Source organism: Lutra lutra, chromosome 2 (genome assembly GCF_902655055.1).
Source record: "Lutra lutra chromosome 2, mLutLut1.2, whole genome shotgun sequence".
In the NCBI taxonomy this organism is placed as follows: Eukaryota; Metazoa; Chordata; class Mammalia; order Carnivora; family Mustelidae; genus Lutra; species Lutra lutra.
In genome coordinates this window covers 144729405-144753227 of record NC_062279.1, presented here as the reverse complement: position 1 = coordinate 144753227, position 23823 = coordinate 144729405, and the positions used below count along the sequence as shown (strand labels likewise).

Genomic DNA, 23823 nt, shown 5'->3' with positions numbered 1-23823 from the left:
GTGGAGAGCATCTTTGATGTACAGAATCAAAATTTTTCATGAAGTCCAGTTTGTTTATTTTTTCTTTTGTTGCCGGTGCCTTTGGTGTCCTAAGAGATCACTGTCAAAACTAAGTCATGAAGCTTTACCCTGTGTTTCTTCCCAGAGTTTATAGATTTAGCTCTTACATATAGGTCTTTTGTCCACTTCTGGTTAAATTTTTGTATATGGTGTGAGGTACGGATCCAGTATCATTCTTTTGCAGGTGGATGTCCAGTCTTCCCAGCACCATTTGTTGAAAAGACTGTCCTTTTCCCATTGAGTGGTTGTGGCACCTTTGTTGAAAATCATTTGACACATGCACAAGAGTCTGTTTCTGGTCTCTCTGTCCTATTTCTTTGGTCTAGTGCCTGTCTCTTTGTGAGTACCACACTGTTTTGATTAGTGTAGCTTTGTTGCAGTTTCTTTTAAATCTCCTAATTGAGTTGTATCTTCTAGCTCAGAGTCCATCATTGTAGAAATGTAGCTGCATTATCACATTATTTGTGTTCCCAGAGGTTAAATAAGAATACCCCAGAACTGATTGCTAAGTGGGACTGATGACGTCTACATTGGGCACAGCTCGTTTATTCCTGGAACCGCTTGTGACCTGCTCTTGAGCACATCTCCACCTGGGGAAGCTAGCATCTGCAGTGTTCCCTTGGAAGATTGTTGTCTTCTTTAATGATAACTACCACAAAATTGGATCTGTCCTGGGTTGCTTGGGTGTCTCACCCATATGCTGTATTTCAGCATACATGTACTCAGCAGACCCTGATTAGGTCAGCCTTACACATAGGGAATACGACATTACAGTCAGAGCGGGAGTTAGCACTGTGGGTGGGCCCATAAGTTCCTGTCCACAGACTCCCTAAGATACCATAATAAAAATGTGGTTTTTGGGGGGTGTGGGGGTAGAATCTTCAAATGAAATAGAGGAAAGGTTTTGAATATAAATAATTGCATTTTTATTACTTTTTAATAAATAATTGCATTTTTAAAATGCACATGTCTGCTTTTTTATTCAGCAGGTGGTGCCCATGATGTGCTAGATACTATGACGGGGTGCCAGGAATCCAGGGCTGACTAGGAACAGTCCTCCAGAGACAGCCGCTAGTTTTGGGATCTGTGAAACACTGGCTGTGCAGAGCTAGGGACACTGGATGGGGGACGGTGGCAGTGGGAGTGACAGAGGAGAGACCTTTGAGCAGTTGAAGGAAGGAGGAAGGGAGAGTGCAGGTGAGGTCACAGAAATAGGAAGGGCCTGTGCTGGGAGGCGGCAGAAGAGTGGGGTGGGGGTGGGGAATGAGAAGGGCAGGTGGGCAGACCCATCCTGATGAACTGGTGTGCTGTCGGGGGGAGTTGCACACCCCCCATTGCTGGAGAAGGCCGGCACTGCAGGATGGCGTGTGTGCTGCTGGGTAGACTGGTTGGGCTGCTGAGTGCAGGGAGGCCAGTGAGGAATTGTTCCTGTTGACTGAGGACCTAGCCAGAATTAACCTGAAGTTACGCTTATTTTTTAGAAGCAAGTCTCCATTCTTTTGAGCAACAAGAAGAGGATTTATTACTTAGGCCCTTCCTCAAATTCTTGCTTTATCTTCTATTCATAAGCAACCAAAAATTTAGCCCAAGTTGGCTTACAAGGGGGAAAAGTCTCCTATAACTGAATTTCTGGAAGTAGGGCTGGCCCAAGCCTGGTTCAGTTCAGAACTTTCCTGGTGTCATTAGAGTTGTCCTGCCTCCCTGCCTGCCTCCCTGTGGCAGCTTGCTCTTCCCGCCAGCTCCCAGGGACATGGAGGGCGCATGAAAGTGAGCATAGGTCTGGCATCCGAGGATGTGTTCCCCTTTTCTTTTTTTTTTTTTTTTTTTTTTTTTTTGCTCATTTTCAAGTGCCCACGTCTGATTGGTCGCATGCCGATATGAGCCAATCTTTATGGCCAAAGGAATGAAACACGCGGATTTGTATTAAGCTAGTTAGGGCCTGAAGATGGGGGCGGCACCAGTCCCATTCAGACACTTCATGGTTTGGGTTTTTCAGGGTGCTGTTAACAGGAAGGTGTGGGAGGCAGGGGTGGGTGCCGAGCAGCCAGCAGCAGACGTCATCACCCCAGCTGTATTTCAGAATGGCGTGTTCTTTTTCTTCCTCCAGTTCCTAGTGTTTCCGTTTTGACAGAAGGCAGCCAGAGAAAGTCAATCAAAACCCTTGCCTTATGTCACCTCACAGTAGCGTCTGGAAAAGTACTTGGTAATAGATTTCCAAGCCGAGAATGTTCTTTAGCCGTATCTTCTTTTGGTACTTGGTAATGTTTTCTGTCTTTAAGATTACGACTTCGAGAAATCATCCTTGATTTTACTGAGTTTATCAAGGAGATATTTGGCACACAGTCAATATTTTATGTTTGTGCCTAAGTAGATCTGTAATGAGTATAGCATCGGGGACTAAAAATAATAACCTAGAAATATCTTGAAGTGTCTTTTTATACTGTGTTCTTTTAAAAGCTGATTATTAGCTCAGTGCTATTGTTTAAGAAGTCCTAATACATTCACACAGTACAGGAAGCCAGAAAAAGAAGGGAGCTCTTGGATACAGTAAGTGGAAGAGCCAGAAGGCCTGGTGCATCTGCTACGTTGCTTGTTCACATAGCTTTTTCTACACACTTGATGATGTTTCTGTGAGGTCACCCTAAAATTACAAGGCAAAACAGCACATTATCTGCAAAATGTATAAAGCCATCCTCACAGCTAACATTGTTTGACTCACAAATAATGGCAAGCTGCTTTGTGCATTTTCTTTTTTTTTTTTTTTTAAAGATTTTATTTATTATTTATTTGAGAGAGAGACAGTGAGAGAGAGCATGAGCTAGGAGAAGGTCAGAGAGAGAAGCAGACTCCCCGTGGAGCTGGGAGCCCGATGCGGGACTCGATCCCGGGACTCCAGGATCATGACCTGAGCCGAAGGCAGTCGTCCAACCAACCGAGCCACCCAGGCGTCCCTGCTTTGTGCATTTTCATTCTGTCAAAAGGGAAAACAAGAAGCAAGCTCCCCACTCCGGCCCGGCTCAGTGGTGGGACGTTGTGTAGGGTCACACTGTAGTGCAGCTGTGCTTTCCCACTGGCCATGGTGCACAGGGACCGTCTGTATCTTCACATCTGTGTCACTGTTCAGCTGAGAAGCTTCTACCAAACTTTGACTTAGGGGCGACTGGTCTGCACTACAGGGACATGTGGAAAGGCAAATAGGAAGGGAAGAATCTAACAGATTTCATAAATGTCTTCTAGTCGATTAACATGTTTAGTTAAATGCATGCCTGCGGTTCATATCAGTATTTGGCAGTATCTGTGTGAAAAGACATTTTCAAAGACAAAATACACCAAGTCTTACTATAGATCAGCATTAGCAAGGGCGGCTGGGGAAGAAGAAAAGACTGCCAGCTTGGAAGTGATGGTTCACAGGTACCACAATCTTGTATAGAGAAAACCTTAAGGAATGGAATTAAGAAAAGTCCATTTATAGCAGTATTAAGAAGGATGAAATACTTTGGAATAAATCTAACAAAGGAGGTGCAAGACTTGCACACTGAAAACGTCACTCAGAGACATGAAGGAAGACCTCGTACGTGGAAGGACCTCCCATGTTCACGACCAGAAGACTCCATGTCGGTAAGACAGTGGTGTCCCACGCATTGATCCACACACAGCGTGGCCCCGCCAAAGTCCCCACTGCCTCTGTTGCCGAGATTTTGGCAAGCTGATCCTAAAATCCATATAGACCTCTAAAGAGACTCAGAGTAGCCAGTGAAATCTTGAACAAAGCTGGAGGACTTAACACGTCTCCGTTTCAAAACTTGCACAAGGCTCTGGTAACCACAGCCACTTGGTCCTGGTGTACGGATGGCTGTAGGAAATGAAACTGAGCGTTCAGAAACGAACCTGTGTGTTTATGGTCTAACAAGACCACGTGAGGGAAAGAATGGTCTTTTCAATGAAAGCTGCCGAGATGGCAGAGTAGCCGCCTGTAAAGGAAGTTGGACTCCTACTTCATACCACGTGCAAGTATTAACTCCAACTGGTGTCGAGTCATCAGTGAAAGGAGCTGAACTATAAAGCTCTTGGAAGAAAACATGGGAGTGAATTGTCACAACTTGGAGGAGGCAGTGATTTTTCAGGACACCAAAAGCAAGCAGCCTAAGACCCTAGTGGATGAGACTTTATCACAATGAGAAACTTCTGTGCCCCAAAGGACATCATCAAGAAAGTGAAGAAAAAAAAATATAGAATTGGAGAAAATGTTCCCAAATCCTGTATTTAGTGAGAGATTTGTGTTCAGAATATATTCTTTTAAAACGGGCCACTACTTGAATAGCCTGCTGGTGTATCTTTCCTGGACAGAAGATAGCAAGACCATGAGAGGGCGCCCCATGTTGTTAGTTGTTAGTCATTCGGGACATAAAGACCATGATGAGACACCACTTCGTGCTTGCCGAGACGGCTAAGATAAAAACCCAGGGAATGGCGAGTGTCAGGATATGGGGGAGGCAGAACCCTGAGATGCCGCTGGTGGGATGGTGAACGAGAGCCGCTTTGAAAATCATATGTCGGTTCTTCAAAGGGTTGAACACACAGATGCCACGTGACCCCACCGTTCTACTCCTGGGTCTCCAATCGGGAAAATGAAAACTATATGTCCTTACGAAAACCTGTATGTGAATGTTGAGAATAGCCAGGAGGTAAAATGATCCAAATGCTCGTTAGAGCGTTCATAGAGGAAACGCGGTGGAGTATTCCTCAGTCAGAAAAGGGAGTGGAGCCCTGGTACGTGCCACAGCCTGTATGAAGGATGAGCCTTCAAAACCTTGCCCTGAGGGGAAGAAGCCAGACGAAAAAGGTGGTCGATCATATCACTCCATTTATATGAAATTTCCAGAATAGTCAGATGCATAGAGACAGCAGGCCAGGAGTTCCCAGTGACTCAGGAGAGAGCAGAGTAGTGATGGGAAGGGACTGCTAATGGTATAGGGTTTCCTTTGGGGTGAGAAATAGATTTTTTTTAATTATTTATTTACATACACACACATATATATATTTAAGATTTTATTTATTTGACAGAGACAGCGAGAGAGGGAGCACAAGCAGGGGGAGTAGGAGAGGGAGAAGCAGGCTTCCCACGGAGCAGGGAGCCTGATGTGGGGCTTGATCCCAGGACCCTGGGATCATGACCTGAGCCAAAGGCAGCCACTTAACAACTGAGCCACCCAGGTGCACCTCCTTACTTATATTTTTAAAATATTTTATTTGCTTACCAGAGATCGAGAGAGCACTAGTTTGGGAGAGGGGCAGGCAGAGGGAAAAGCCTGGCCAACCAGGCCAAGAAAAAGAATGTGCCCCTTTTAGTCTTCCTGAATGTGTTCTGCAGACCTTTATAGCAGCAACAGCCATTCTCAGGTGTTGGCCTTTGAGTTTGTATTTCATACCAGCCTGGGCACCTCTGGCAGGCAGGGCCTCTGCTGTGTTCATACTTATGATCCCTAGTGCCCCAGAGCAGACACTGAAGTCATTGCTGAATGAACGGGGGAGTCCACATTTATGGGTAGACCTAGGATGCCAGATAGGAAACATGAAGCCCCTGCCAGATAACCTATCCTAGGTGAAGAGTGGCAGACGCTCTTCTAAGTTTCTCCATTTTTTTTTTAAAGATTTTATTTATTTATCTGACAGAGAGAAATCACAAGTAGGCAGAGAGGCAGGCAGAGAGAGAGGAGGAAGCAGGCTCCCTGCTGAGCAGAGAGCCCGACGCGGGGCTCGATCCCAGGACCCTGAGATCATGACCTGAGCTGAAGGCAGCAGCTTAACCCACTGAGCCACCCAGGCGCCCCAAGTTTCTCCATTTTTAACTTAGTAAATTTTCTATTAAAACAATATCACAACTTTTTTTTTTTTTTTAAAGTTTTTACTTATTTGAAAGAGCACGAGCAAGTGAGAGATCACAAGCAGGAGGTAGCACCAGAGGGAGAGGGAAGAGCAGGCCCTCCACGAGCAGGGAGCCCGATGTGGGGCTTGATCCCAGGACTTCGGGATCATGACCTGAGCCGAAGGCAGACCCTTCATGACTGAGCCACCCAGGTGCCCCAACAACTTTTGACTATTAAACAGTATGACCTAATTATAAGAAAAATCAGAAAATAATATTAGTGTGCTTCTCCTGCTTACTGAGAGAGAAGCTCCTCAGTGACCTCTTAGGTCATTTCTCTTGAGACCTTCTAGTGCACGGTAACGTGTGCACACACGCACGTTCACACGAAACGAGGTTGTACTGCTGTGTAGACTGTTTCTCCTAGTATATTGCAGATAGTTTTCTTTGTCAGTAAGTGCACTGTGTAATCTCCTTAATGGCTGTCGTACATATCTTATCGCCTGGATAAGCTATAACTTATTTAACCAGGTCTTCCTTATTTGGCATTTAGGTTTCTGGCTGTTTGCCTTGGTTGACAGCATTGTGATCAGTACCACAGCAGCTAAGCCTGTGCGCACAGAGGTGATTATTTTGTTAGGATAAATTCTCAGAAATAGAACTATTAGATTGAAAGTACACACCTATGTTTAAGATGTTTGAGGTGTTTTGTCAGACGGCCTCCAGAAAAAGCACCTGACCACGTGAACTGAATTTTGAAAGCCCCTTCTGTCTGTGTAATAAAACTTCATTAGGACTTTGAATGTGTGTTACCTCTGCTGAGCTGTAATACAGCTTCAATACAGAAACATGTTGATAATCTCAAGAAGGAGAAAGAGCCAGGCTCAATAGCTCACACAAAAATGAGTCCTGTGTTCATCATTACAGAAATAGCTTTTCTACTTCCTTTGTTTTATATAGTATGAACAGTAGAATTATTACGTTTCTTTCTGCATTTGGAAGCTTCGGGTCTGTGTTGTTATGGGTCTGTCTGCTGCTCCTCTTAGAGGACAAACCTGATCACCAGAAGATATCACTGATAAGGAATGTCAGGTTTCAGGTGTTGTCCCGCCAAACCCGTCAGATAAATGGAAATACACTGATAGTACTTACTTGGCCATTAAACACATTTTCCCTTGGAAAACTGGAGTTGACATCACTCAGCCAGAAAATATGTTTTTCAGGTTCATGAGATCTGCAGACATGCCCAAGAAATTAAGGAAAGTATGCTAATGATGAGGGGTGTAGAGGGAGGGATTGTTCTCCCACTCTTATCTGGTGGCATTAAAGTAATTTTTATGTATTGAATCAAAGTAAAAATTGGGTTACACAGTTGATGGTGTATGATTTGATTTTTATTTTCTTTATTTTTCATTTATTTATTTTTAAAGATTTTATTTATTTATTTGACAGAGAGAAATCACAAGTAAGCAGAGAGGCAGGCAGAGAGAGAGGAGGAAGCAGGCTCCCTGCTGAGCAGAAAGCCCGATGTGGGGCTCGAACCCAGGACCTGGGATCATGACCTGAGCCGAAGGCAGCGGCTTAACCCACTGAGCCACCCAGGCGCCCCATGATTTGATTTTTAAAATCTTTTTATTATTATGTTTTTCCATCTTTATCTCCTCTTGTACATATATTCGTAGCCATGTCCTGAGGTCCTGCTGTAGGCCACGTCATCTTCTAAGTAATTTTTAAAATTTTGCCATTGCCTTTCTGGTCCTTTTTTTTTTCCTTATTGTCTGTCCACTGTTTTAATCATAATTTATCTAATGGAAGGCTTTTTATTTACTTATTTTTAAATTGGGTGAGACAAAGTAGCAAAGCAATTAAAAATATTACTTTAAAGTCCCAGCTTAGGGAAATAGCTGTAAACTTACATCTTAGAATATTCTATAGCCAAAGAATTTGTGGTAATGTTGAGGTGATGCTTACGGTTTAATAAGTTAAGTCAAATACAATATTCTATAACTAGCATGAATTCAAGTCTGTGATTTTTAAAGCATACAGAAAAGGCCAAATGAAGCAGACCAAATAATTCAAGTTCTCACTGGGTGGTAGTCTCATGGATGATTTTGCTTTCTTCCCACTTTCCAAATTTTCTTCAGATTTTGATTATGGGCCTGTGTAACCAAGGGGAAAAATAAACTTACAATGCCAACATAAAATATTTTATATCTGTTGTTTTTTTAGACTACAAGGTAAAAAAATAGGAATTGAACCATTTAACTGTTAAACGTTAAAATCTTGTAGTAATATATATACTCATTATCAAAGAGTAGGAAGTACAGAAGACATTTAATTGTGTATGCAGTCTGGAATTTATTTACGCTGTACTTGATTTACATACAAATGTCTGCGTTTATTACCACTTCATGTCAGTGGGTCATATTCCTTAAGATCGTAAATAAATCATAATATAATGCAAATCTGGGTAATAGGTACCAAACGAATGATTATTCCAAAGCGCTCAGACTGACTGTGTCTGTAGTCTCTGAACTTACTAGCAATGAATGCACTTGGGAGGGGAATGTGTTTGAGCATGTGGGAAGGAACAGTGTTTGAAACTTGCTTCGTAGTTCACTGTTCATTGAGCTCTGTCTAATCTTATTTTAGGAGAATGACATCTTCCTGGGCTGGGAAAGAGGAGCGTACAAGAAATGGGGAAAGAGTAAGAAAAAGTGCTCAGACCTGACTCTAGAAGAAATGAAAAAACAGGCTGCTGTCCAGTGTCTTCGCTCTGCTTCTGACGAAGTAGGTTCACATTTTATTTCTAATGCTTAAGAGAAGAAAAAAGAGACCGGGGTGGGGGGAGGGTGTTTTTTTAAAAGTACACAATTACAACATCTTGACCAAAGAAACTTAGAAAAATAAACTACTCGTTATCTTAATGCTGTAATGTGAACAGTATCACTCTTTCCTCTAGGACATTTTAATGCATAAATGAAGTTGCATTAAAATAGATTCATTTAAAGTACTGTACAATTAGAGTATACACCAAATTCTATATCCTTTTTTCCCATTAAACATGTTCCATCTTTTTACTACATTATCTTTATTCTTTGTAGTGGCTGAGTTCTAGTTCATCAAATAATATTCCAACAGCAATATAATACACTCTTTATTAGTGGATATTTACTTAGCTTGCTTTTTTTTTTTTTTTAAGTAATTTCTGTGCTCAGTCTCATGACTCCTGAGATCCGAGTCGCATGCTCTCCTGACTGAGCCAGCCACTCTTTATTTTCTGTTATATTCTCCCGAATATTTTCATATGTGGCTTTTCCATATTCTAGATTATTTCTTTTGGATCCATTCCTAGAAGTGGGATAGTAGTTTAGTATTTTGAGGACAATACATTTGCTTATGATTCATAATTTTTTGTTGGTTTTTACAAAATATTACAAGATTTATTTTCAAGTAAGTTCTATGCCCAACATGGAGCTTGAACTCATGACCCCGAGATCAAGAGTCACATGCTGTACTGACTGAGCCAGCCAGGCACCCCATATAAGATTATTTTATTTTATCAGTCTTCTAATACTTCATATAAAATATTTGTCATGTCCTTTAACATCCTGAAAAAATATGGTTTTAGATATAATCACCCATTTAATTAATACTATGCAATTCTTTCCTTTTTCTTTCTTTCTTTGAGAGAGTGAGCAAGAGAGCACAAGCAGGGGGTAGTGGCAGAGGGAGGGGGGAGAAGCAGACTCCCCGCTGAGCAGGGAGCCCAGTGCAGGGCTCAATCCCAGGACCCTGGGGTCATGACCTGAATTGAAGGCAGATGCTTAACTCACTGAGCCACCCAGGGGCCCCAGTACTATGCAATTTTTAATACTCACTATAAGACATACTCTCTGAGATCCTACTACTTAGAAAATTATTTTATTTTGCTTTTAGCAGTTATTTGAGATGGTATGGTTTAAGTACCTTTTATAAAACAGAGTTGAATTGAAAGGATACTGTCCTCTAGAAACTTTTTAATTTAAATGGGTGATTATATTCTAAAACCATTTTCTTTCAGGATGCTAAGGGATGTGACAAATGTTTTATGTAATATTAGAAGACAAAACAGTTACAGGAGTTGCCTCATGGCTGATGTTGAGATAACCAGGTTTGCTGCATTGGGTGATCTGTGGAAGGGTCTTCTGTGTGGCCACCGCGTAGCACGCACGGCTCCCCAGGCTTGTTCAGGGCGCCTCCGCTCTGTGTTCTTCCCCCGCCCAGCACTGTCTTTGAGAGCCGAGCCCTGGCACCGTCTTGTTCTGCTTGTGCACATCTCGTGTCCGCCACTGCCGTTGTTCACTTCTGTCTTCCCTTTATGACTTTGTGCCTTGGGGACTGACACCATGAGCTCCCTGGGCACTGGTCTCCTGGTGCTTGATAGCGTGAGTGCGGTCTTGGGGCAGTCCCCCCTTGTCATCCCGACCCTTCCTATCCTCTCCTGCTGGGTTCCTCCCTCTACCCCTTTGATCTTTGACTTTTGATCTCATGAAAGTGCTGCTTCTTAGACTGTAGGACAGGGATTTGGAAGTTACTGCTCACGTGGCCATCTTCGGAACTGTTGCATTACAACAAGGGGGAGCATCAGGAACTTAGTTTAAGAAAAAGTGGGAATATACATGAAGGATGTAGGGATAGCTCACTGAAGTCAGGTCTGGGAATGCAGGGCCTGAGGAGCGGCCTCAACTGGGAACAAAATAATTGGCAGCCAAAGTCATTTACTCTAATGATCCACATTCTCTCATTTGCTTCTCTCTCTGCTTCTGGGTCGTTCCACCTCTCTCTGATGTCTGGCTTTCTCTGCTTTAGCCAGCATGCTGAGAAAACCACCCGCCAGCCCTAGCCCAGCACCACTGCTGAAGGGTGGTATCTAGCACCGATCAGCCAGGGAGAACTGTAATTGGTCGGACTGGGCCAGATATCGTCCACCCCCCTACCCCTGGTTGGGCGAGCTGCAGGGAGGGGGGCAGAATTGCCTGGGGGTCCACTCCTGGAGCAGGGGCAGTGCTCAGAGAGAAGGGGGTGGATAGTTTTGCAAAAGGTATTTTCTACCTGACACTGAAGGAAAAATAATTTGGAGTTGAAAAATGGCAGGTGGTTTTTTTAAGGAGAGTTTAGTTCAGGTAAATTCTTTGAGTAAAATCAAAGCTGCTGAGTCATGCTTGAAAGGAAAATATGAGTTAGGAGTTTCAGTCTGGGAGAGGATCTTATTTCTGCTTTGGACCAAAGTTGCTGAGAAATAACTCTTGCCTTTGACTCATGGTGAAGGGAAGCGGAGTAGAAATCCAGGGTGCAGCGCGCCTGAGTGGCTCAGTGGGTTAAGCCTCTGCCTTTGGCTCTCAGGTCATGATCTCAGGGTCCTGGGATTGAGCCCCACATTGGGCTCTCTTCTCTGCTCAGCAGGGAGCCTGCTTCCTCCTTTGTCTCTGCCTGCCTCTCCACCTACTTGTGATCTCTCTTTCTCTGTCAAATAAATAAATAAAATATTTTTTAAAAAAAGAAAAAGAAAACCAGGGTGCCTAACGTGAACTGTGAAAGAGTGAGAAGTACAGGTGCCTTCTCCTAGCCTAACACAAGACTCCCCTGCCTCATGGAGTACAGTACTCTGCTGATGAGTACAGGTGCCTTCTCCTAGCCTAACACAAGACTCCCTTGCCTCGTGGCACTCACATCTGGTTCATCCTCGCTGAGCGTGGTGTGTGCTGGAAAGGATTTGATGTGAAGCAGGAACAGTGCAGGCAGAGGAGAGTGGTTCTTTTCTTTGTTGCTTTGGAAAAAATGCTTTCCTTTGCTGGGAAGTCAAAGGGGGTATTTTTGTTTTCAAGCCCAGTGAAGTTGTCTGATTGGTTCTTCTCATTTTATAAAAAACTGTTGCATTTCTTTTTCCTAATGATGGCTTTTAATCTTATCAAATGAAAATGAGCCAGGTAAGTGAATGTGCAAGGAATGTATCAGGAGCTGCGGTCATGCTTGGAAATGGAGGAAGAGGAAGTAGGACATTCTGGAGCCCCCGGCCTTTCTCGGAGTGCCTGCTGCTGTGTGTGCATCAGCACAGAGTCCTTCAGCCAGCGCTCCAGCTGGCTCAGCATGACTCAGGGAGTCCATGGAAAGAACTGGAAAAAAATCCCTCTTTCCTTATGGCCTGTAACTATAGAAAGAGATCACTGTTGATGTTCATAAACTGTAGGCTCTGTGTCCCTAGGCTTTTCTTTCTAGAATCTGTCTGGCAGCTTCAGTGAAAATAAAGGTACAAAGAGGTCCTAGCTAGGAAATTAGAATGCAGAAGTTTTGTTTTCTGTTTTGGCCACAGTGAATGTTCGCATATGGGTATGGTGTTCATTCCCTAAATACTGAGGATGGTGACATCTGTGGTGCTGGGCTTTGCTTTCCCACCCAGTCACTGCCAGCTGACCAGAATCCAAAAGTCTACAATCCAGTTAAAATGTTCCTGACATAACTACATGACAGCAACATAAATGAGGCTGTTGTATTAGGTGGGTAGGTAGGGGTGCTGGTACGTGTTCTGCATGGGGTCTTTTCTCCTGATGATCCGTGTGTGTGTGTGCATGTGTGACTGTGCCAGGGACTGGGCTAGTTGTTTCTGTAAAAGCGTCCACAGCCTCAGACTTCCCTGGGTCGTTTCAGGAGGATGGAGGATGGTGGACTTCCCTGACTCCACTTTATATACTTGGGAAGTGACGCTTTGTCTCCTCCCGCTCTCTCCCTGCAGCAGGTTGTGCCCCCACATCACAGCACATCTCTTTGACCTGCTCAGCCCAGTATTTTGTCTAAGAGATGTCACCGAAACAGTAGGAAACTCCGTTATGTCAAATTTCATGTTAGACATTGAATAAAGTTTGGCAACCCCCGCGAAGACTCTGGGCAGGTGATATCAAGACACACACAAACAAACACACACACACAAACAAACAAACACACACACACACACACACACACACCCACCCACCCACCCACCCACCCACCCCCGAGGAGTTTGTGACCCTTGTGGGCTTTGCTTTTGGTGAGGCCCGGCCCAAGCTGCCCTTGCGGATGGCCTTCATTTGCACCCACGAGTGACCCCACTTCCTGGGCAGCTGTCTGCTCCAGCATGTTTGCATTGGCTCTGCTTGGGTTGTGCCAGGCGTGGCCCCCATGCCCTGCAGGTGGCTGGTTTCGTCAAGGGACGCTCTCCTGAGTGGTTTCTGTCATCCAAGGACGGGGCGTGTGCCTGATATCCCCTATATCCAGACCTTGTCATGTCCTGTTTTAGTGTTAGAGTTTGCCGACTTGTATTTTGGAATCCTCAAATTTCCTTGGTTCTGTTTTCTCAGTCCCCAGAATTGGAGCTTTTTATATTGTTTGGTTTTTTTGTTTTTGTTTTTGTTTTTGTTTTTCATTTTAATGAGTGATATTTCTGCTTATTCTAATGGGGCTACTGAAAGCTGCTCCGCAGCTGGTATGTCGTTGCCCAGTTTGGACGTTTGTGGAAGGCCAGGCGCCACACCGGACCCCTGTCTAGGGAGTGAGTTAGGCTTGAGGTGATAACTTGGTGAGGTTTGGGAAGTAGAGCTGCTGGTCAGCCTGGGCAGTCGCCTGGCCCGAGGCTGTCATGGAGCCTCGCAGGGGCTTGTGGCCATGGCTCGTGTGCCCGCAGTGCCTGCAGCCCCCCAGCAAAAGCGCGTTGCGCATCCTCGTATCTGAGTTGGTGGTGTTTCCGTGCTGTCCAGGGCCACGTGTACCAAAGCTGTTTTCCCTGGTGGTCTACTGTGGAAGTCAGCTTTGACAGTATATATTGATTGTGTCTTTGCATGCTGACTTTTGACCATAACTCATTCTGGATGATAATAGCATCAAAACAGTGATAAGTAACACTTAGAGGGGTTCTGAACATTGCAAGTGGTGAGGCTGTGCTGAGTCTGTAGGCCAGACCGCCGAGAAGCTGGTCAGTGGTCTCTAAAGCTGAGTGCGCTCCCCGTGGTTGTGCTGTCACAACTGGCCCTGGCCCCGGCCCCGCCCACGCGGCCTCTGCCTTACCCCGGGTTCCGTGGAGGGGAGGCATTCAAGGACACCTGTAGGCCTTAGGGAGGATTTGGCTTTTCCTCTGGGAAGTGGTGAAGTGTTGGTGAATCTGGAGCAGAGGCTAGTGTAACCTGACGTCTCTGCTGCTAGGACCCTGTGGACTGCTGCACTGACAGGGGGCCGACTCTGAGAAAGTGGCGGTCTGGAAGGGAGAGGACCATGAGAATTAGTGGGATTCTAAATGCATTTTGAAGGTAGAGCTGAGAGGACTCGATTTGGGGTGGAGAAAAGGGAGGAATTGGGGAGGATAGCTATGGTGTTTGGTCTGAGCCACTGCAAGAATACAGTTTTCAGGTATGCCTGGCTGGGAGGTTCAGTCACTTGAGCATCTGACTCTTGATTTCAGCTCAGGCCATGATCTCAGGGTTGGGACATCAAGCCCTGCATGGGACTCTGTGCTCAGAAGGGAGTCTGCTGGGGCTCCTTTCCCTCTGCCACTCCCCCTGCTCATGTGCTCACTCTCTCAGATCTTTTTATTTTAAAGATTTTATGTATTTGTCAGAGAGCACACAAGCAGGGAGAACATCAGAGTGAGAGGGAGAGGCAGTCTCCCTGCTGACCAAGGAGCCTGACCGCTGGCCTTGATCCCAGGACCCCGAGTTCATGATCTGAGCCGGAGGCAGGTGCTTCACCATCTGAGCCACCCAGGTGCCCCTCAAATAAATCTTCAAAAAAAAAAAATGCGATTTTCATTTCTGAGGACAGGAAATTAGGGAAAAGACACAAATCTGTGGGTGGAGGTATCAATAGAGCTTTGAACGTGAGCTTGGTGGGACGAAGGCCACGCGGAGACTGGGAAAGGACAGTTGGGTGTGAGGGGGTTGCCGCTGCTGCTGCATGGTTTGGAGGGAGGTGGAGTAACAGACCGATGGCTTGTCTGTGTCTCGCCCAGACCCGGAGAGCTCATGTCTCTAGGGCCAAGGAGGAAGCTGAGTGAGTAGGACAGTAGAGAGCATGAGGCCTGCCAGGCACGGGCTTGTCTCCACACTCACTGGTTGTGACTGTGGCAGGTGCGGGCCTGATGGGGCTAGGTCTTCTGATCTCTCTTTGGAAAAGGTAGGAAATTGTGGTTTTTACAAGAGAGTCCTGAATATCAAATGTCGAGAAGTGAGGGTATGGAAAGGGAAGAAATGGGAGCTGCTATAAATCTGTGGCAGGGGGAGGGGGTGAGAGGGCCAGCAGGCGACCTATGAGGGTAGTGGCGTGGGTCGTGAATCTGACTGGGTGCTTGAGGGGGCTGTTGCCCCCCCACCCCCAGCCACAGATGAGGCAGAATGGAGTTACCTTTTTCGAAGCCTTTGTGAATCATGTTATTTGATCGTTACTTGTAACAGACGCTGCCATCCTCTACTTCTTAGGACAAATTATAACTGCTTTTTGTCCATCTTTCTAAGAAGATGTGGGTCTTGTCCTCCCTGGCATGTGGTAGGCATTTGGTAGTACCCAGTGGGTATTTCTCTGCTCCTCTCTACTGTATTCTGGAGAGCAGGTGTAACGAGCTAGAAGCAGCCACGGGGTGGCTTCTTGTAGCTCTTCCGGTGGTCAAGGATGGGAGTCTCGGCCCTCGTGCAGGTGCCTTGGCAGAAACAACTTTTTGTTTCGGTTTTTGTTTTTGTTTTTTTTTCCCCTAAATCTTTGAATGGCTGTAGGCCAGAGATGTCTGTTCTGTCTGCATAGCGCGTGCCCCATCCTCCACTTCCTACTGCATCACAGCTAGCCACGGCACATGTTTCTGTTCCTTCCCTCGCCACTGAGGCATGAGCCTGGGAACCCTGGTATCGATTATCTGTTGTCTCACTTGATACCCTTTTGTTTATTGGCTTAACCTTAACTTAGTTCTGCATTTTAAAAAGGCTTTTAAAATGCAAGTGATTCTTTACAGTTTATCATCATCAGTAGGTTTCCTGCCACTCATCTTACATTTCTGCTTTAGAAATTCCAAGTGTGAGGGGTGCCTGGGTGGCTCAGTCAGTTAAGCGCCCAACTCTTGTTTTCAGCTCAGGTTGTGAACTCAGGGCTGTGAGACTGAGGCCTTCATGGGGCTGGCTCTGCTCTGGGCATGGAACCTGTTTAAGATTCTCCCTCTCAAAAAAAAAAAAAAAAAAAGATTCTCCCTCTCCCCACCCCCCCAACCCCCCAGCTTGTGAGTGCACTCTCTCACTGTCTCTCTAAAAAAAAGGGGAGGGGGCCACCTGGGTGGCTCGTGGGTTAAGCCTCTGCCTTCGGCTCAGGTCGTGATCCCAGCGTCTTGGGATTGAGCCCCATACCGGCCTCCCTGCTCTGCGGGAAGCCTGCTTCCTTCTCTCCCATTCCCTCTCTCGCTGTGTCTCTCTCTGTCTAATAAATAAATAAAATCTTAAAAAAAATAAAAAATAAAAATCTGAGATCTGAAAAATTATAAACGAGTTCTGTCCATGTGCAGGGTATGGGTATTTGGAAGTGTGTACCTTCGTTATTGGTGTCTGACCAAGTACTCCAAAGCTTAATGACTTACACTGATAGCTGTTTTCACTTCCTCACAGCAGTGTGGGTCAGCTAGGGCTCAGCTGGGAGGTTCTGTTGCTGGTCTTGTGTGGGGTCTTAATGCTCTTGAAATCATATGGCAGCTGGGACTGGAAGATCCAAGATTGCTCTCCTCACTTGTCTTGTGTTTCTGCGGGGATCACTAGCTGTGACCTCTGTGTGGCTAGTACAGGCCTCTTTATAGGCAGGTGGAACCCAGGAGGTAGCATTTCAGGAGCCCATGCATCACACCCGCTGGTGTCTCACTGTGGGCAGAACCTCTGGTGGGCGGGGTGCCAGGAGATGTGGCTCATCGGGGTCCCCAAAGTGCTAGGCTTTCCCAGTCCTGATAGGTACTTTCTGGAGTGATGGAACCAGGCAGGACACCAGGCACCCAAGATGAGATGAGACACCTTAATGGAAATTGCAGAGTAAAAGTCAACAAATTGACAGGTGAATGAATCCCTGTCCCTTTCTTCTGTCCAGCTGCCGTGGTGCTGTAGGTCAGCGGTGCTGTGAAGAAGAGACATTCAGGGGACAAAATAATGTCTTCAGTTCTAAACATGTAACAGAAATGAAGATGCTCAGTAGAAGGGTTGGCAGGAAGAGAGAAGGGACACCCCCAGTAAGTAGCACAGGAGCACTGTGGGAGTGGTGGGCAGGAGAGAAGTTGGGGCTGGTGTAGGAAATGCAGTAACAGCCTACAGGACGTGCATCAGCCCTGGTGTCATCATTTTCCTGGTGTGGAAAGCCACGGTCACGTGGTGAGCCCTGGGATGATGTGCAGACCAGGTCTTTTTGACTCATGTGTTCCTGCGTGTGAATGGAACACTCGTGTGTCCTTTTGGTTAGTGACCCCAGGGTTGGGGTGGGAGTGCCTACCCAGCAGTTAGGGAGTATCCAGTTCAAATGATCTCTCCATAGAAGATGAAGCTTTGAGATAGAGAGATAGCGATAGAAAGCTTTGAATGTGGAGAGGAGAGATAATGGACTGAGTGTGATTGCCTTTGTTTCCCTCATGTTGAGAAGGATGTGCAGTGTGGAGAGGATGGAGAAGGACTGAGCATGTTGTGGGAAGAGAGCACATAAAAGAATTTCTCAGAAGCAGTAGGACAGTAGCTGCTGCATCCGACTGTGGCTTGGATTCCAGGGGCACAGCTGTGTCTGCTGCTTTACCTATGGGCTCGGCGAGGGAATCTGGTCATGCCGGGGCCCCGGATTCTGGCAGAATCCAGGGAACTTGGGGTGACCTGGGTCAGGTTAATTATCTTTCTTATTCCTCCAACGTCCAACTCAAAGCAGAGCAAAATTTAAAGGCATTTTAGAAGCAGTGAATCCAATCCATTAATGAGATTTTGGAAAATGGAAAGCATACACAAAGTCTAGAAATGGCACCAACATTGGTGCCTCACAGGCACGTCCTCCTAATTCGCCCTCGCGGGCCTCGAGGGGAAGGTGTAGTGTCCTCGGCTTCCCAGGTAGAACAGCACCCACCCTGCCACCCAGTGGGTACAAGGCAGGGTGGGAATTCAGACCCTGCCCCTGGGACCCCAGGGCCAAATACATGCTACTCAGCCATCTTGTCTGAGCGGCAGGCACTGTTTCTGTGTCCGCTCTGGGAGGACAGGGCCCTGTCTCTCCCGGGGTCACACCTGGCCCCGTGCTCATGACCGTCTGCTGACCAAGCGAGTGCTAACCCCATGGGTGCCTGTGCACGCGGACACAAGCCAGTCTTCGTGTGTGCTCCCCTGGGTCCGGATTTGGAGGACAGTTGCTTGTGGCTTGGCATGCTCTTGTTTTTTGGTGGGGGTGGGGGTGGGTGCGGCATTTTTACGTGTTCGTTTGACGCTGGGCAGTGACCGTTAGGTGCTACTGCTTGAAAAAGCAGTTCATGAGTTCAGTGCTAGAACGGTAACAGTGTTTTCACCTGCAGCATGTTGTTCCTTACAGGTGTCACTGTTGCTTTATTCCCTTTTTTCTTTTAAGATTTTATTGATTTATTGATTTATTTGGGAGAGAGAAAGGAGCAGAAGGAGAGGGACAAGCAAACGCGGGGCTCAATCTCATGATCCTGAGACACGACCTGAGCCAAAACCAAGAGTCAGATGCTTAACTGACCGAGCCACCCAGATGCCCCTGATTTACTTTATTTCTTAAGATCCGGTAGGCTCGGGGCGCCTGGGTGGCTCAGTGGGTTAAGCCTCTGCCTTTGGCTCAAGTCATGATCTCAGGGTCCTGGGATCGAGTCCCACATCCGGCTGTCTGCTCAGCAGGGAGCCTGTTTCCCACCCCCTGCCCCCCCTGCCTGCCTCTCTGCCTACTTGTGCGTGCGTGCTCTTTCTCTATCAAATAAATAAATAAAACTTAAAAAATTAAAAAGATCCGGTAGACTCTCTGTATTCTTGATTGTCTTCAGGATATGCTATACTATGGAAATATTAAAATATCTAATGGTTTATATCATAATTGGGAAAGTAAATGGCATTTCTCATTCACAGCACCAGATTAACCCAGCAGAATGCCTGCTGGGAGATGACCGGGTACAGTGCTGCTTGGGGTACCCCTTTTTGTGTCTCAGTTCACAGTTATAGCCCCACCGTCAAATGATTATGTGTAATCTAAGTAGGCTGCTGCAGGAGTCCGGGAAGGAAGGTGGAAGCCCTGGTGGGGAGCGCTGGCCTTTCTGTGCAGAGTTAAGAAGTAAGCTCACTGTTTTTTTTGCCCTTCATATACAAGAGCAAATAGATCTACTTCCACACTGCATTACGGCCCAGAAACAACTCAGCTGGAGAGATGTGTGGATACAATTTCCCAGACAAAGCATGAAACATAGTATCTCATCCCTTGGTTCTCATGATTTTCCCCAGACACTGTGGAACAGCTGGCAGGCACCGCAGGGCCCCAAACAGGGCTGAGCAGGCCATCCCTGGAGGCTCTGCCTTCCTCACTGGAGCCTGGCACCAGGTTTAGAAACACGGTGACATAGGCTTGCTGTACTGAGCAGCGTGCAGCAGGTGGCGTGTCAGCTGACGCCGGGCTAGGTTCGTAGTCAGGGGGAATGCAATAAAACAGCCACGTCGAGCACACCTTGCGCGCTATGGTAAGCCGAGGCTTTCTGATGGGATTGTGGCGGCCGAGCAGGGTCTGTGACTAACATTTGCTGCGGGGTTTCTGAGTGGTTTTAAGGGCAGGATGGCTCTTCTGTGGCCCGTTTCCCTGTCACCCTCTGGCTTGTCTCCCCGCTTAAAGCTGTGGTCTGCCGTGGATAGGATGTAACTGTCCGTGTCTACCGTTAACCATTCCCTCTGTGCTCTGTTTCTTGCTGTTCAAATTGGAGCTATGCGCTTTCTTGTTTAGGATATCTCTGAGACTTGTGCTGAGTCATTTTGAGTTGAGTGAATGGGGAAAAGTTCTATTTTTAGCCCCTCCAGGCCCCAGGAAGGCAGCCGCTTGAGCAGAGTCACGGGCACCTGTCCGGGTCGGCCCACCTAAGACAGACTCACTTCCAGTTTAAACACGACTTTGACCACTGAATAAAGGGCCTCAGAAATGCATTTGCTCCACTTGTACCCTGTGAAGGAATTTTCTTTCTTCCTTGAGAAAGGGAAAATTGTTGAAGTTGGAAAGTCTACATAGTGGAAGATGATTTGTTCGTGCCTGTTTTCCAGTATTCATTTTTCTTTCAACTTTGGCTCTTTTGGTTATCCTCCCCATTTCAGGCTCTTGCGCGTGGTGTCCTTAGCACCCACCCCCGACCCCGTGTGGAGCCTAATACCCTGTTCGTGACCTTTCAGAGAACACATAGCTTTCACGCTCATGCACGGCTATGAGTGCTGTGCACTTCTCTTTCTGTTGCTGTCACCAGTGTTCGCTTCAAAAAAGAAAATACTGGCCTTCTTTTCTCTAGACTGTAAGCTCCTAGAGGAACCACATGAGATTTCTGTGATTTTTCCTCCTGTGTGTTGAATCTGGTACAGAGCCTTGCTCACATAGGTACCGAGTATTGTTCTGGCTGGTGACTGATTTCTAGCCATGCGATAGGTACGAGGGTATGTCGGCTGCACGGGCAGTGAGATGCTAAACCCCCAGAAAGACCAGCCGTCCTGGGAGCCTTATTAATGTTTGCACATTGTATCAGTAAGCCATTGACTGTACTCAGTTAATAAAATATGTATGCTCAATCAGAGCAACAAACCTGGAGTGTTTCAGCTCTCATGTACTTTATTTATTTATTTTAAAGATTTTATTTATTTGACAGAGAGCATAGCAGCGGGGGAGCAGCAGGCAGTGGGAGAGGGAGAAGCAGGCTCTCTAAGCAGGGAGCCCGATGTGGGGCCCGATCCCACGACCCTGGGATCATGACCTGAGCTGAAGCAGATACTTGACAACTGAGCCACCAGGCAACCCTCTCGTGGGGTTTAAATATTACTAACATATTTCATTTAGAACATGGGAGATTGGTCAAACCTTTGTATGAAAATAAGCATGTCCAAGGGCCTGACAATGAAGTAACATGTATTTTTGTTGTCACGCAGAGCTCTGGCATCGAGACTTTAGTGGAGGAGCTCTGCTCCAGACTGAAGGACCTTCAGAGCAAGCAAGGTGAGTGCAGCCTCCAGAGCCCATCCACATGCAGTAGGCTGTGGGCCCCGAGGGGTTTGATTCCAGAGGCGCTAGAGTCTGCCAGAGACAGACAGAAGGAAGTTCGTCTTCGTGTTCAGTGTGTCGCCTTTCCAGCGTCACGCTGTGCCTTCAGCTGTTAGGGCTTCCGGGTCACCCTTAGCAGTCACTTGTGGATAGATCCCCGCTCAAAGGAGTATATTAATTCACAGGTGCCCTCGTTGGGGACGGGGGCTGGGGGGCACGTTTTGTTTCCCCTTCACATGGAAGCACGGGGATCAGGAGCAATAGTTTCTCTTTCCCACCCTGGCCTCCCTGTTGGCATCTGCCTGTTGACATCAAGGCCTCCAGAGGTGTTGTCTCTATTTCAGGTTTGAAAGGAACTTCTTCCTTGACTTGGGTTTTTTTGGAAAGGCAGTCTTGAAGCTCATAAAGGTCATTTTGACGCATGAAGCCTCATAGCTTTTTGTGGATACTTTTCTGCAAGCGCTTGGAACTAGAGCTGCATATTGAGGTCAAGGGTCTTGGTTTCATTGTCCTCTTCATGGCCATTTTTGCTGCCTGCCAAGCCTTGAGCCTTGCTGAAGAGTTTGTTTGTAACTGAAGGGCTTCCCAAGGGCTGAGCTGAGAGCTCAGCCCTTTGTTTTAGTTGACTCCACAGCCCTTGCTTACCTAGATGGTTGGAACAGAGAGCTGATTATAATGGGCTTTCTTTACAGAGTAGTGTCAGTCCAACATGAGTCCATACAGAATCCATGGGTGCAGAATTTTGTGAGGATCTCAACAGATGTTCTCTCCGTCTGGCAAAATTAATAGAGGATTTTAGTCTTTAATCTGGTGCCTCTGGAGCACTCAGAGATGAGACAGACAGCTGTTCCCTCGCAGCCCACCGTTAGTGTGGTTAAGCTGGAGAATTCCGTCTGGGGCTGTGAAGAAATGGATTTTTATTAGAAAGACAGATGGGTATAGAGTTCTTTTTCAGCCATAAAGTCTATATAAGTTCTGATTAAAGTTACTTGAGAAACTTAAAAAAAAAAACAGGAGCGTTTATTAACTAGATATAAGACATATCTTTCTGAATTTTTGTTTCGTAACAGAAGAGAAGATTCACAAAAAGTTAGAGGGGTCTCCCTCTCCAGAGGCAGAATTATCCCCTACAGCAAAGGATCAAGTGGAAATGTATGTAAGATTGTATTCGGTAATAAAGTGTGCATTTGTTAAAATCAGACTATAACTGCTGCGTGGTTTACAGTTTTTGTTCATTGTCTTGTATTTGGTTCCGTATTTGATAATTCAGGAAACACTCATTGAGCATTTACTATGTGTTTGACACAGAATTCAGATGTGAATAAAATGGTCCTGTGCTTAGGACAGAATCAGTACTTGTGAGATGAATGAATGGAACAAGCAAGGTTATTATTTACAGTCCATTCGCGTACTGTCACTCCAGTGCCTGGAGGCGGCTATGAGAAAATACCGGCATCCTTGTTTTACATACAAGGAGACCATGTTTCTCCGGCTGATTACAGAGGAATGTGGGCAAGTCATTGACCTTGTCAAGCTTGTTTCCTGAAGATACTCTTTGCAGTTTTTTTGTAAATAGTTAGTAAAATTGGCTGCACTATAAGCAGAACTTCCTTCTTATACGTTTTATTGAATCTTCTGAACTTCTCGAACTTAAGGTGAACATAGCTTTTCCTGGCTGGTAGGGACGTGGGCTGTCCCGCGTAGTCTCTGTAGGCTGCGTGTGGCTATGTAGCACTTGATATGTGGCTATTACAAATTGAGATGTGCTTTAGGTGTAAGATTCTCATCAGATTTCACAGACTTGGTTAAAAAAAAAAAAAAAGAATGTAAAATACTCCGTTAATATTTTTAAATATCCTATGATGAGTGCTGTGAAGTCTGTAAGCCTGATGATTCACAGACATGTAAACCCAGGGCTAATAGTACATTATATGTTAATATTGAAAAAATACTTTTAAATCTCAATTACATGCTGAAATAATGTTATGGATGTATTTGGTTAAGTAAAATACATAATTGAATTCAGTTTCACCTTTTTTTCTTACACTTTTAATGTGACTTCTAGGACATTAAGAATTCCATGTGAGGCTCACCATGTATGTCTGTTAGACAGCTCTGGTAGAGGCTGAAAAGGAGAATCAAGTATAGGCCCTTTGAAAACATGGCCTTTTATCACTTGGTGTATGACCTTCACTGTTGCCTCCAGAATGACAGTCCCCTTGGTAGGCAACCTGACTCCAGATTCTTGCTTTGGCAGTCTGTCTTGCTCTGAAATCTGTGATGGCTACCAGCTTCTTGGCAAATTGGAAACAAGTTCAATCCCTCTAAAAGCAGCCTCCCCGGCTTTTCCTGCAGTCACTGGTCTCCTCAGATCTTGTGTCCACACACGGGCACCCATGCCTCACGAGTAGTGGCTCTAAGCTCCGTTTCCGGAGCGTCCAGGCTCTGCTGTGGGCCACTTGTCCTCAGGGTTCTCAGCTGCACCAGCATCCTCTTTTTTGACCACTTAAACGCTCTGCATAATCCTGCCTGTTTTCTGAGGGCCTCATGAGAACACGTGGGGACCGACAACCACGTAATATTCCAGCTCCTCTTGTACATTAATTCCTTCACTCCTCCCAGCTCTG

The 23823-nt window shown here is 46.0% G+C and overlaps 1 protein-coding gene across 8 annotated transcripts in view; it reads left to right on the top strand.

Moving 5' to 3' along the window:
• KIAA0232 (KIAA0232 ortholog) overlaps positions 1-23823 on the top strand; it is an 85199-nt gene that overhangs the window by 41803 nt on the left and 19573 nt on the right. For 6 of the 8 annotated variants that reach the window (XM_047718803.1, XM_047718804.1, XM_047718806.1 and 3 more), the window contains 3 exons: positions 8579-8716; positions 21085-21151; positions 22267-22348. In XM_047718803.1, coding sequence (XP_047574759.1) covers positions 8579-8716; positions 21085-21151; positions 22267-22348 — 287 coding nt within the window. Of the gene's footprint in view, positions 1-8578; positions 8717-16902; positions 16954-19549; positions 19650-21084; positions 21152-22266; positions 22349-23823 lie in introns of those variants that run through there. The other 2 variants (XM_047718809.1, XM_047718810.1) reach the window with 2 other exon arrangements.